General features: G+C 46.4%; 1 protein-coding gene across 3 annotated transcripts in view; it reads left to right on the top strand.

Annotated features, from left to right (window-relative positions):
* The window catches only part of TAF15 (TATA-box binding protein associated factor 15), a 78,700-nt gene that overhangs the window by 5,172 nt on the left and 59,270 nt on the right, over positions 1 to 14,258 (top strand). For all 3 annotated transcript variants that reach the window (XM_068268662.1, XM_068268660.1, XM_068268661.1), the window contains exon 2: positions 10,903 to 10,945. In XM_068268662.1, the coding sequence (XP_068124763.1) occupies positions 10,903 to 10,945 (43 nt within the window). The remainder of the gene's footprint in view (positions 1 to 10,902; positions 10,946 to 14,258) is intronic.

Raw genomic sequence — 14,258 nt, 5'->3', positions numbered from 1 at the left:
TTTCCCCCCCTCCCCCCCACGTTAAATCGCGGAAAAATCACTCCCGCAAAACGGCGGTAGTCGCTGGCGTTTTCTGCTTTCAAGTGTGAATGGGGCCTAAGACATAAGTGAGAGAGCCGTGCCCTTGTGATTTTACATTACTCATGAATGAGTTTACATATATATTTTAGTAACATGCAAGTCTCTTATTATCAAGAAGAATTTGTGATCTAGAAGGGTTTGTGAATTAAATACATATTTCTGCGTACTATACTAATAAAATAACTTGACTAAGGTGCAGGCACCATTCAACTGTGGTCATTTCTTTAGTTGTACTTGATTAAATTGTGAGCCCCTCTAAGGGATAGTTAGTGACAAGACAGTGGACTGTATTCACAATCATTTTCTGCATGCGGAACATTTGCGTCCAAAATTAGACCATCTTGACATTCACAACATCTTCCGCATGTGGAAAAAGTGCGGTAAAAGTTCGCAAACAATGCAGAAAATTACAGCAACAGTCAAAACTCCAACTCCAGGTACCCCAAATGGGTCTGACTCCTTAGTCTAATACTTACCAGGGCTGTAGATTTGGTACAAGCATTATCTAACTCTTCAATTTATGAAAACCCCTCAGACTCAAAGTACCCAAAATTGCTCCGACTGCACAGCCCTGCTTGTGACGCTGCATCTGCTGCCTCACTGGCCTGACAATGCCCCCTCGATGTCGAATGTTCCCGCCAAGTGCACTATACAGTACGTGTCTGCCGCTGGCTCTGTCCATCCATACACGTGGCTGACAGAGTAGTGTGGCACGTGTGATGTCACACACGCCCACCTGTACGCTGGCAACATGTTGGGCACATGGATGGACAGAGCTGGGGGAGCCAGCAGCGGACACAAAGTATAGGGAAGGGGGGCACATTTGGCATTAGGAAGGACAGCACCAGTGGTTTTGTCATGTTTGTCAGTCATCCCTAAATAGATTGCTGTTACCGCTGCGCATCTGATCAACCATGATGGGCCAACATCTTGCAGCATGTCCGATCGATGCATGTGACCAACTTTGGTCCCAAATTGGTTGGCTTGACGATCAGGTATGCTTCTGTCGGCACAGATTTTTATCCGATTTTTAATAATCAAATTAAACGGTCGATCTGCTGTCAAGTCGAAGTTGTATGGCCACATTAAGGGCCCGTTTTCACTACATCCAGAATCGCAGCATTTCCCCACTGGCGAGCTGCACAGTGAAAAGCTGCCTATCTTTGTAGGGGCTTGTCCAGATTGCACTTTGATGCGAATCTGGTTGGCATGATGTAGATTTCTGCAGCTGAAACCGAAATGGTTGTACCACTGCTGAAAATACATTACAGTACTATAGAGATGTACTATGAAAGTATACAAATACTGTACAATGTAAGTATGCCCCAGAAGCACATGTGAGTCCCTCACCATCCTCCCACAGTCTGCCTTTCAGCTGCGATCAGCCCCGGTAACTGGTTCAGTTGGGTCTGTGGGAGGGGAGGATGGCGAGGGACTCTCACGTGCTTATGGTGCGGGAGGAAGCTAGCATTTTGCAATTTGAAGTAAGTTGCTCTCAGTGGAAAAGGGCCCTTAGGGCTGCTTGAAAGTACTCGCAGTAGGGGGATAGCTGGCAAACAGCATCTATCATGTAGGTAGGGCACATGTTGAAGTAATGTTAGAGGCACTGTCAGCCATACCATCTCAGAAAAACTCCCACATATATAAGTAGATAAATACTTGCTCTGCTTACATAACATATGTATTGCACTGTCTACGTTTTTGGTTTTAGGCCTAGTGCACACCGGAGCGTTTCCGCTGCTGTTTGCGATCTGCTTGCGGGTGCACACCAGAGCGGGAGGCGTTTTGCAGAAACGCATACTCCCGGGCTGCTGCAGATTTTGGATTGCGGATGCGTTTCTGCCTCAATGTTAAGTATAGGAAAACCGCAAACCGCTCTGAAAAACGGAACTTCAGAGCGGTTTGCCAGGCGGTTTTTGTTACAGTAGCTGTTCAGTAACAGCTTTACTGTAACAATACATGAAATCTACTATACCAAAACCGCCAGACAAAACCGCAAAACGCTAACTGAAACGCTGCAGAAAAATAAGAAAAAGCGTTTCAAAATCTGCTAGCATTTTGCGGATCTGCTAGCGGGTTTTGGTGTGCACAAGGCCTTAGTGATTTTTCTACAGTAAAGAGAAAATGCTTCTTAGCATTTCCCATTTTAACTGTCGCTATTTTAAAGCCAATCCTGATGTAATTTCCTCCGTTTCACTCCTCTATCTGATTTGCACGCCCTTCACTATAGAAAGTGCATTGTCTCAGCATGAGAAATGATGGCCAATCAGGAACAGAGGCGTGGAAGGTTAAAACGGGAGTGAAAGAGGCATCAGCCAATCAGGCTGCATTAGTTAAAGTGAATATCCAGACTAAAAATCTACTCTGCAGCACTGAAAAGGCTTGGTGTTTAACAGTTTCACAGCATCAGAACCTTGTTTTTCTTACCCAAGCCTCATTTTTAGCTGCACAGTAGAAAACTGGCAGGGCATTTTCCCCCCTGATGCTGTGCAAAGCAGGATGGAATTTCTGATGTTCTTCTGCTGTTTTGGTACAATTTTTTTTTTTTTTTTTCTAATTTTGAATTTGAGATTTGAAGCCTAGCATGCACAGTTGGGAGTGGTGATCAGGACAGTTGGAACTGCTCCCTGTCACCTCCTTTCAACCAAGGCTGCCCCCATGAAATAACAAACATTTGCCTGTTCTTTTAAAACAGGGTGGGTAAGAGATTATATTACCTATCTATTTTAATTAAAGGGACACTTAAGTCAAACAAAAAAAATGAGTTTTACTCACCTAGGGCTTCCAATAGCCCCCTGCAGCTGTCCGGTGCCCTCGCCGTCTCCCTCCGATCCTCCTGGCCCCACCGGCAGCCACTTCCTGTTTCGGTGACAGGAGCTGACAGGCTGGGGACGCGAGTGATTCTTCGCGGTCCTGGCCACAATAGCGCCATCTATGCTGCTATAGCATATATCATATACCATATAGCAGCATAGAGGGTGCTAATGTGTCTGGGAACGCGAAGAATCACTCGCGCCCCCAGCCTGTCAGCTCCTGTCACCAAAACAGGAAGTGGCTGCCGGCGGGGCCAGGAGGGTCGGAGGGAGACAGCGAGGGCACCGGACAGCTGCAGGGGGCTATTGGAAGCCCTAGGTGAGTAAAACTCATTTTTTTTTTTTTGTTTGACTTAAGTGTCCCTTTAACATAACTAATGTAACTTAAAGTGAACCAGAGACGAAGCACTCTCATGCATTTCACGATATATATCAGTGGGAACATTAGAGAAAACACCTACCCTGCTCTGTTTCATTCTTCACTGCTCAGCCTGCTCGTTTTAAACCCTGCTAAAACCACCATCTGAGCACTCAGTCTGGCTTGGCTCAGGAATCATTATAGCTGAGTCATAACAGAGCCAGAACAGGGCAGGCTTGGGCTTGAAAAGACATCAGAGAAGACAGACTGAGCTATGATTCCTGAGCAAAGCCAGACTGAATGCTCAGTTGGGGATTTTATCACAGCTTATAACAAGCAGGCTGAGCAGTGAAGAATGAAACAGAGAGCAGAGTAGGTGTTTTCTCTAATGTCCCCACTGATATATATTGTAAAATTCATGAGGGTTCTCAGTCTCTGGTTCACTTTAACCACTTTGTCCTCCTTGGCGTATAAAAACGTCGAGGACAGGCGCGCTCCCGCTGCCGATCGCACGCGCACTCCCGGCCGCGGATTCGGTAGCCCAGGAATCAATGTATTGGGCTATAGTGCCCGATCACTGATTTCTCTCCCCCCGCTGAAAAAGCGACAGCTTCTCTCGGAAGCTACGCTTTTTCTGAGACTATGTCCCTCTAAGCGTACATTGTACGCTTAGAGTGACGTCATGTAAACAACTCGAGGTTGCCATCTTGTGGCCAAAGAGTAAAACTACATCTAAAAGTAAAAAAAAAATTACATTACACACACTTTTCCCTAAATAAAACACTATTTACTTCCGCGCCCCCTCCCAAAAATACCCACATAAAATGTTTAATAAAAAAAAAAACCATTACAATTAAAAAAAAAAACTCATAAATATTTACCTAAGGGTTTAAACTATTTAAATATCTATGTAAAGATGAAATATTTCTATGCAGTGTTCTCCCCAGGACTAATTAAGTGGGCGGGCCGCCCGGCTGGTTTGAAACCCCGCCCGCCTAGGAGGAGCGCTCCTCTGCCGATCTATTAACTTCCAGGCAGCTCAGCTAGCGGAGGCTGCAGCCCAGATACGCATGTGAGTGGAACTCACAGGGAGACTAGTGCTGTGTGACTCGAGGCTGGGGAGAAAGCCTGAAGCTGCAAACAGACTTTCTCCCCTCTTCCCTGAGCGAATCCACACAGCGTCTCTCTTCTGGCAGCGTCTCTGTTCTGGCTGCATGAATGTCAGCACTGCAACCAGTCCGATCCCTTCCAGGCAGCTCCAGATAGGTTAGGACTGACTGCACACGATCGACCAGGGTCGTACTGACTTGAGCCACCGGGGGCCTCTTTGAAGCCATGCCCCGCCCACAGGCTTTTCCTCTGAACTGGAGTGGTGGGGCTAGGGCAGGCAGCCAGTCCCATCATGTCTCCCGCAGCTGAGAAGAGCGGGATTTCTCGGCATAAGCTCCGCCCCCCGGAGGCCGAAACTCCGCCCCATAGGACTCCCGCAACAGAGGAAGGGTTGTTCCAGCCTTGGGGAAGTTCACCAGGGAGCATGTGTGTGGCAGGTTGAAGCCCTGCCTGGAGGAAGTTGTCTCCTGTCCAGAGGAAGCCCCGCCCCAGAGGAATAGAGGAGGAATGGACAGCTGCAGCCAAATGCAGTAAGTATCTACCTGTCTCTAACTAATTCCAGTGACCTCCTCTCTACCCCCAGTGACCTCCTCTCTACCCCCAGTGACCTCCTCTCTACCCCCAGTGACCTCCTCTCTACCCCCAGTGACCTCCTCCCTAGCCCCAGTGACCTCCTCCCTAGCCCCAGTGACCTCCTCCCTAGCCCCAGTGACCTCCTCCCTAGCCCCAGTGACCTCCTCCCTAGCCCCAGTGACCTCCTCCCTAGCCCCAGTGACCTCCTCCCTAGCCCCAGTGACCTCCTCCCTAGCCCCAGTGACCTCCTCCCTAGCCCCAGTGACCTCCTCCCTAGCCCCAGTGACCTCCTCCCTAGCCCCAGTGACCTCCTCTCTACCCCCAGTGACCTCCTCTCTACCCCCAGTGACCTCCTCTCTACCCCCAGTGACCTCCTCTCTACCCCCAGTGACCTCCTCCCTAGCCACGGTAACCTCCTCCCTAGCCCCAGTAACCTTCTCTATACCCACACTAGCCCCAGTGACCTCCTCCCTACCTCCACTAGCCCCAGTAACCTGCTCTCTACCCCCACTAGTCCCAGTGACCTCCTCCCTACCCCCACTAGCTCCAGTCACCTTCCACCTAACCCCCCACTAGCCCCAGTGACCTCTCTACCCCCACTAGCCCGTGACCTCCCTAGCCCCAGTGGCCTCCTCCCTACCCCCACTAGCCCCAGTGACCGTCTCTCTACCCCCACTAGTCCCAGTGACCTTCTCCCTGCCCCCACTAACCCCAGTCACCTTCCACATAACCCCCACTAGCCCCAGTGACCTCCTCCCTTCCCCCACTAGCCCCAGTGACCTCCTCCCTACCCCCACTAGCTCCAGTCACCTTCCACCTAACCCCCCACTAGCCCCAGTGACCTCCTCCCTAGCCCCAGTGGCCTCCTCCCTACCCCCACTAGCCCCAGTGACCGTCTCTCTACCCCCACTAGTCCCAGTGACCTTCTCCCTTCCCCCACTAACCCCAGTCACCTTACACATAACCCCCACTAGCCCCAGTGACCTTCCACCTAACCCCCACTAGCCCCAGTGACCTTCCACCTAACCCCCACTAGCCCCAGTGACCTTCCACCTAACCCCCACTAGCCCCAGTGACCTTCCACCTAACCCCCACTAGCCCCAGTGACCTTCCACCTAACCTCCACTAGGCCCAGTGACCTTGTCTTTCCCCACACTAGCCCCAGAGACTTTCTGCATCCCCCACTTGCCCCAGTGACATTTTACCTGACCCCCACTAGCCCCATTGACTTCCTCCTTCCCTCCCCCCCCCCCCCCCCCCCCAGCCAAGTGATTTTTCTACCCCCACTAGCCCCAGTGACCTCCTATCTCCCTCTACTCGCCCCAGTGACCGTCTGCCTCCCCCCCACTAGCCCCAGTGACCTTCTGCCTCCCCCCACTAGCCCCAGTGACCTTCTGCCTCCACCCACTAGCCCCGGTGACCTATCTCCCTCTACTCGCCCCAGTGACCTTCTGCCTCCCCCCACTAGCTCCAGCGACCTTCTGCCTCCACTAGTCGCAGTGACCTTCTCTTTTCCCGCACTAGCACCAGTGAACTCCTTCCACTAGCCCCAAAGAGCTCACAATCTAATCCAACCATAGTCATAGTCTAATGTCCTACATTATTATTATTATGTATTTATATAGCACTGACATCTGCAGCACTTTAGAGTACATAGTCATGTCACAGTCCTCAGAGGAGCTCACAATCTAATCCTACCATAGTCATATTCTAATGTCCTACTATACTCTTATTATGCATTTATATAGCGCTGACATCTTCTGCAGCACTAATCTAATCCCTTCCATATGTTTGCTAACCAAGGCATTACTACTTAGTAAAGGAGAGGGGGGGGGGGTTCATCCAAAGTTATTCTGGGAAGGCGAACTTAAATAATGTCTTTTAGTGGGGTTCTTCACCTGGCTGTCATCAGCTCGACTCCTCAACCTCCTCCTATGCTGTAAGCAGAGATGCGCGGCCCTGCATTCCCCACTCGCACCCCACCCGGCTACTTTTTCATGCCACCCGGCTACTTTTTCATGCCACCCGGCTGTAAAAAAATTCTGGGGAGAACACTGCTATATATATTTTTTTTTTAAGCTTGTAAATAGTGATGGATGCAAAACGGGAAAAATGCTCTTTTATTTCCAAATAAAATATTGTCGCCATACATTGTGATAGGGGCATAATTTAAACGGTGAAATAACCGTGACAAATGGGCAATTACAATACGTGGGTTTTAATTATGGAGGCATGTATTATTTTAAAACTATAATGGCAGAAAACTGAGAAAATAATGAATTGTTTCTGTTTTTTCTTATTCTTACTGTCAAAATGCATTTACAGTAAGGTAGCTCCTAGCAAAATGTACCCCCCAAAGAAAGCCTAATTGGTGGCGGAAAAAAACAAGATATAGATCAGTTCATTGTGATAAGTAGTGATAAAGTTATAGGCGAATGAATGGGAGGTGAACATTGCTCGGATGCATAAAGTGAAAACGACTGAGAGCTTAAGTGGTTAATGACGGTATGTTTGTTTAGGCTGAAGTTCCCCTTTAAGTCTGAGGGGAAGTAGAGAAGCAAAAAAGGACAACTCAGCATGCCCTGCAACTTCCTTTTTGTGTGTACCAAATAAGGGCTGGTGTACTACAGAGCAGTTCTGAAGAGTTTTTTTTTTAAAACGCTTTCAGGGGGGAAACCGCTTGGCTAATAAAAGTGAATGGGCTGGTGCACACCAGAGCGGTTTGTTTATTACGCAAACTCTGGGGCTGCAGCATTTTTAGATTTCTGAGGAGTTTCTGCCTCAATGTTAATGTATAGGAAAGTGGAAAACTGCTCTGAAAAACGCTAGATCAGAGTGGTTTTCCGTGCGTTTTTGTTGCAGAAGCTGTTCAGTAACAGCTTTACTATAACAATATTTGACACCTGCTACACAAAAACCCTCCCAAAAACGCTAGGCATGTTTAAAAAACATCTCTAAACCTGCCTAGAATAACTCTGAAATTTGCTTCTAAAACCTCTAGCCAGTGTTCTCCCCAGGCTCTTTTAGCTGGCTGCTCCACCCAGTAGTTCTGGTGAGCACCCGGCTGTCATCGGCTCACCTCCTCCTCTGCTGTAAGCAGAATTGTGCACAGAAGCACCTGCCCTGCATTCTCTCATCTCGCCCCACCCGGCTACTTTTTCTTGCCACCCGGCTGGAAAAAAATCCTGGGGAGAATACTGCCTCTAGCGTTTTGCAGATGTGCTAGAGGTTTTTGGTGTGCACTGGGCCTAAGAGTCAGGAAACTGGGGAATGATCATTTATCAATAAGAAAAGGAATAGTGGCTTTTAACTTTTGGATTGCCTGGTTAGCATCCTTATTACTTGTTTGCTAGATATTGAGTTCTGCTTCACCATGAGCTTGCTGGTTAGTCTGTATCTCTCGGTGTTACAAGCCCTACTCCATAGAGCCAAATTAATCCATGCCATGCACAGATGAGGATCAAACAATCCGAAACAGTCTGTATGCATGTTGGATTATTATGGCTCTGTACAAATTAACAAGCTGACACATCATTGCATTCCAGCAGTTCTGGAGGTGTGTTTAGCTTCTAAGGCAGGCATGGGCAAACTTGGCCCTCCAGCTGTTAAAGGGGAACTTCAGCCTAAACATACTGTTATGATATTTAAAATAGATAGGTAATCTCTTACCAGACCTGTTTTAAAAGCACAGGCAAATGTTTGTGATTTCATGGGGGCATCCATCTTTTTGGTTGAAAGGAGGTAACAGGGAGCATGAGACACAATTCCAACTGTCCTGTGTCCTGATCACCCCTCCCAGCTGCGCACGCTAGGCTTCAAATCTCAAATTCAAAATGAAAAAAAAGAAAAAGGTGCCCTAAAACAGCAGGAGAACAACATCAGGAATCCCATCATGCTTTACACAGCATCAGGGGGAAAATGCCCGGGCAGTTTTCTTCTGTGCAGATAAAAATGAGGCTTGGGTAAGAAAAAAAAATTCTGATGCTGTGAAACTGTTAAAGAGAATCTGTACTCTTAACATTTTTACAGTAAAAAGCATACCATTCTATTCCTTATGTTCTCCTGGCCCCCTCTGTGCTGTTTCTGCCACTCTCTGCTACAATCCTGGCTTGTAATTAAGTTTTAGGCAGTGTTTACAAACAAACTAACCAGCTTCTGATAGGCTCACATAAGCAGAGTGTGTGAGTCATACAGAGCCTGCAGGGGGCGTGGAGGGTGTGTGTATAGCTTCTACCAATCACAAGCAGCCCTTCACATACCACACATTCCAGCTTTAGCTTGACTGTGCCGACAGAAGAAAACAGATTAGATCATATAACAGAGATAACACAGCCACTGTGCAATTAGGAAAAGCTGCAGTAAGCCAGAGCACATTAGAACAGGCAAAGGAACTTATAGGATAGAAGAACTAAGGCTGAAAAATTTGTTACAGAGTCTCTTTAAAGAGAATCTGTATTGTTAAAATCGCACAAAAGTAAACATACCAGTGCGTTAGGGGACATCTCCTATTAACCTCTGACACAATTTCGCCGCTCCTCGCCGCATTAAAAGTGGTTAAAAACAGTTTTAAAAAGTTTGTTTATAAACAAACAAAATGGCCACCAAAACAGGAAGTAGGTTGATGTACAGTATGTCCACACATAGAAAATACATCCATACACAAGCAGGCTGTATACAGCCTTCCTTTTGAATCTCAAGAGATCAGTTGTGTGTTTCTTTCCCCCTGTTCTCATGCACTGAAGTTTCAGGCTGCTCGTTTCTTGCTGCAAACAGCTTTGCCCTTGTCTGTAATTCTTCAGTATGTGAAAGCCCAGCCAGCTCAGAGGATGATTTATCCAGCTTGTAAAAGAGAAGAGAGAAGCTGCCCTAATCTAAATAATACACAGGCAGTGTGCATAGAGGTGCCTGGAAGGGGGAGTTCATAGCAGAACCTCAACACTGAAGAACTTGGCAGCCTTCCAGACACAGGCCGACAAGTCTGACAGGGGAAAGATAAATTGATTTATTACAGAGACTGTAATAGTAGAAAGTGCTGCAGTAAGATAGAACACATTAGAATAGATTTTGGAACTTGTAGGATGATAAAAAACAGGATCCATTTTTTTGTTACGGAGTCTCTTTAAAGGGACACTTAAGTCAAACAAAAAAAATGAGTTTTACTCACCTAGGGCTTCCAATAGCCCCCTGCAGCTGTCCGGTGCCTTCGCCGTCTCCCTCCGATCCTCCTGGCCCCGCCGGCAGCCACTTCCTGTTTCGGTGACAGGAGCTGACAGGCTGGGGACGCAAGTGATTCTTCGCGTTCCCAGGTACATTAGCACCCTCTATGCTGCTATATGGTATATGATATATGCTATAGCAGCATAGATGGCGCTATTGTGGCCAGGAACGTGAAAAATCACTCGCGTCCCCAGCCTGTCAGCTAGTGTCACCGAAACAGGAAGTGGCTGCCGGCGGGGCCAGCAGGATCGGAGGGAGACAGCAAGGGCACCGGACAGCTGCAGGGGGCTATTGGAAGCCCTAGGTGAGTAAAACTCATTTTTTTTGTTTGACTTAAGTGTCCCTTTAAAGAAACGCCAAGCCTTTTCAATGCTGCTGAGTAGATTTTTAGTCCGGAGGTTCACTTTAAGTCCCACAATGCATTGCAGGAGTCGGACAGCCACAGTCATGACTCATAAAGGCAAATGCATTGTGGGACTTGTAGTTCCATAACAGCTGGAGGGCCGAGTTTGCCCATGCCTGTTCTAAGGGCAACATTGGTTAATTTGCATATATTCAGCAGTGATGCACTGGGAGACATCTCAAGCTCACTCCAACCTAAATTTATCGCAAATTCATTCTGTTTTAAGAATGCAAACTCTTGTTTTCCTAGATAAAAATAAAGAATTGATTTTATGCCTGACAGTTACACTTTAAGAAACCCTAGTCTCATGTGCTTTTTTTTCCCATTTGTGTTTGTTTTGCTTTTAGGTCACGGTAATTATGGGAGCTATGGAGGACAGCAGCAACAAGGGTAAGTTACCTTCCCTTCCAACACATCTAGTTAGCCGAGTGTTGGCAGTGGACAAAAAAGTTTGGTTTTGAAAAATTCTCCCAGGAATATATCAGCTCGACTCCTTCATTGATGGCTGAAACTCCAGAATGTGTTTTTGTTTTGGTTTTTTTAACCACTTGCTATCCCCTGGGACCAGGTTCTAAGTCCCTGCAAAACACTGATACAGCTCACAGGGATGTAGATACTCGTCTGTTGCTGCCGCGCACTCCCTCTCCGTTGACCGCTAGAGGAGAGATTACCCATTCTAATGCTGGAGATACACGTCTCTATTCCGCAGGTGATTCTCTTCCACTCATTTTTCTTATCTTTTTGCATTGTCCTCAATGCGGAATTGAGCGGCGAAATGAATTGGGCGGGAGATCGGACGTGTCGGAAATTATCGAGCCATCTAAATGGATCAGAATTGAGCCGTGTATTCCTAGCAAGTCCTTGTATCAATGATCGGCGGCATCAATGAGATACCTGCGGTCATTGTAATACCGAAAGTAACGCGTCCTGTTAGCGGACTAATAGTACGCTTAGGAACATGTGAGGACATCTTGTGGCCAAATAGTAAAATTACACCTACATACAATTTTAATAAAAGAATATTCTTACACATACATTGGCCTCGATTCATAATAAGCAGTGCGATTTAAAAAAAAAAAAAAATCTTGTCTGTCTTGTCTCACTCTGTATTTTCCCGGTCTGTGTGCTAATTCATAAAGATTTCCACAGCTGCCGTTGAAGGTCGGTAAAGTACCGCAGCCCATTGAGCGGTAGAGTAGAGCAGTGTGGCGATATTGCTCTTTTGCCATGCACAGACGACTCACACAGACTTTCCCTGCCTGCACAGACGACTCACAGAGACTTCAGCTCCCTGCACTTTGCATTGTTAACGCCTCACCAGAGGTGTCGGTAACTATCGTCAGGCTTACCGCTTGTTGAAGGCTTTATGAATTGACATTTGCTGACCATTTACTGACGTGTTGGATGTAACTACAGCCAAGTCGGTAATTTATCTCCCTGGTCGGTAATGTCAGCTTTTCATGCGGTAACAGCCTTTATGAATTGACACATTGCTAAGTGGTCGGGTAAATCTGCTGTTTTCAGCATTACCGCATGCAGTAATGCTTTATGAATCGAGGCCATTGTGGTGACGGGATGTTAACCATGCATACTGACACCGGAACTCATTTGAAATTACAGAATAACCCAACATATGGGCTTATAGAAAGGATTACATTTGAAACCTGACACATAAGAAAGAATATCCTGCAAAAGTTCATTTATTTCAGTAATTCAACTGAAAAGGTGAAATTAATGTATGAAATAGGAATCCTTTGCAGCTGTTTTGGATGAATTAGCTGATGACACTCTGAGCCTAGAATATTGAACATTTTCACAATATTCTAATTGTCTGAGATTTTGGGGTTTTCATAAATTGTAAGGGCTCGTTCACACTTGAGCGGGAATCGCGCGATTCCCGCTCAACGCAAAACGCTAGCAGTTTTTAAAAAACCGCTAGTCCATGTAAGCCTATGGCCGTGTGACATGCAGCGTTTTGCCGGCAATTAGCATGCATAGCACCACTAATTGCGATCACTCCCAAAACGCTGCAGTGTCCAGTGATTCATTTATTTTTTCTGCGTTAATCGCGGAAGAATCACTCCCGCAAAACGGTAGCCGTAATCGCCGGCGGTTTTAGGTGTGAACCTAAAGGCATAATCATCAAAAATTACAACAAATAGACTTAAACTATCTCACCATGACGCAGCCATGACAAAAGGATTTCGGAAAGATTGGCCTCTTTTTACTTCAACCAATCCCAGAGTACAAGCCATTTACAAATGACTAAAGACTCACAAAGGGTTTAATCCCCTGTCATACAGACATCAGTTAAATACAGTAAAATTATCACAATTAACCTGGCATGTACTAAACCTTTCTGGCATTTAATTTCTACAGGATTTTATTATATTGTAAGCACTTTTACAGAACGCTTGCAAGTTGTGGTGTGTGATTTTTTTTTTTTTTTTTTTTTTTTTTTTTTGTTTCCCCCTGTAATGATTGCAGCTAGATTTTTGTATATTGTATCCACTGCAGATGTCTTTATTGCATCCAATACAAAAAAATAAATTTGCCGCCAGATGTAATGACTTTGCGTGCGCCCCACACTAGGTGGCTCATGCAGTGTCATCATCACGTGGACTTGCTAGGGCACATGCCAACACCTAGGGAGCTCGACAACAGGGAAGAACCGCGAGTGTGATCGTGCACGCCAGCGACGTTGCAGGTAAATACGGGGAGTTGCTGGACGAGCCTGCCTTATCCATAGGGATGATCAGTGATATGCAAATATTTCTGAGTTCATGCATGATGATGTAATATTTTTAATGCAAATATATGCAGCTTGAAAACTGTCTAAAGTCCCAGCCAGGTTAAAATTGATTGGTCCATTTTCAAGCTGCAGATATTTGCATACAAATTTACACTCCGGCAGGAACTCTGAAATATATGCATCTTGTTGATCATCGCTACTTATCCAGCATGTTTTTTTATGGACGAGTCAGGCTCGTCCACACTGCCAAGAAAGTTTAATACATTTGAGACAGAAGTCATCCACATTCAAAATCTATTGGCCCTCATACTACATGGGAGGTGCTAAAATTGGCCAATCTCAATTTGAGGATGTGACTGTTGACTAAACTGACAGGAGTGCTGGATCATCTTTGAGTCTCCTAGTGCAGACTGACTGTTTACTAGAAGCTGCAGGTACAGGCTGCTTCATGCTAGCTATTTTTCCATCCACTCTACCTCTTTTGAAGGCAACCAATGTTGAAAATAACAAAAGTAGCTTGCTCGTAATTCTGTATTATCTTGAGACCCCACCCCCCTTGTCGACAAGACCACCATGGCCATTTTAGTCTGAAGGGTTTGTGGAGCTGTTGCCACGCCTAGCAGCGTTGCCAACTGGGGGTGATCCAAGGCAGCACAGATTGGGGAGGCGTACAGCTTCGGAAACGCTTCAGGCAAGAACAACCATGGTGGTGTTGTCAATTTTGGGGTGGGTTAGTATAATAAAGAATTGTTGGTAAGTTACTTCCCCTGGTACCAGCTGATGCTAGTATAATTGTCAGAGGTTTACATTAATGCAACACTGAAGTGAGGGAAATAAGTCAGATACTTGCCTATGGAGAGGGAAGGCTCTGGATTCTATTAAGCCTTCCTTGTCCCCTTTTCCCAGTGCTGCCACTCCTGTTACAGGAGGCATAAGATGGTGAACAAGAAC

This window comes from Hyperolius riggenbachi, chromosome 2, assembly GCF_040937935.1.
Source record: "Hyperolius riggenbachi isolate aHypRig1 chromosome 2, aHypRig1.pri, whole genome shotgun sequence".
Lineage (NCBI taxonomy): Eukaryota > Metazoa > Chordata > Amphibia > Anura > Hyperoliidae > Hyperolius > Hyperolius riggenbachi.
Note: the sequence above shows the minus strand (reverse complement) of the source record. Positions and strands in the feature narration are given on the sequence as shown.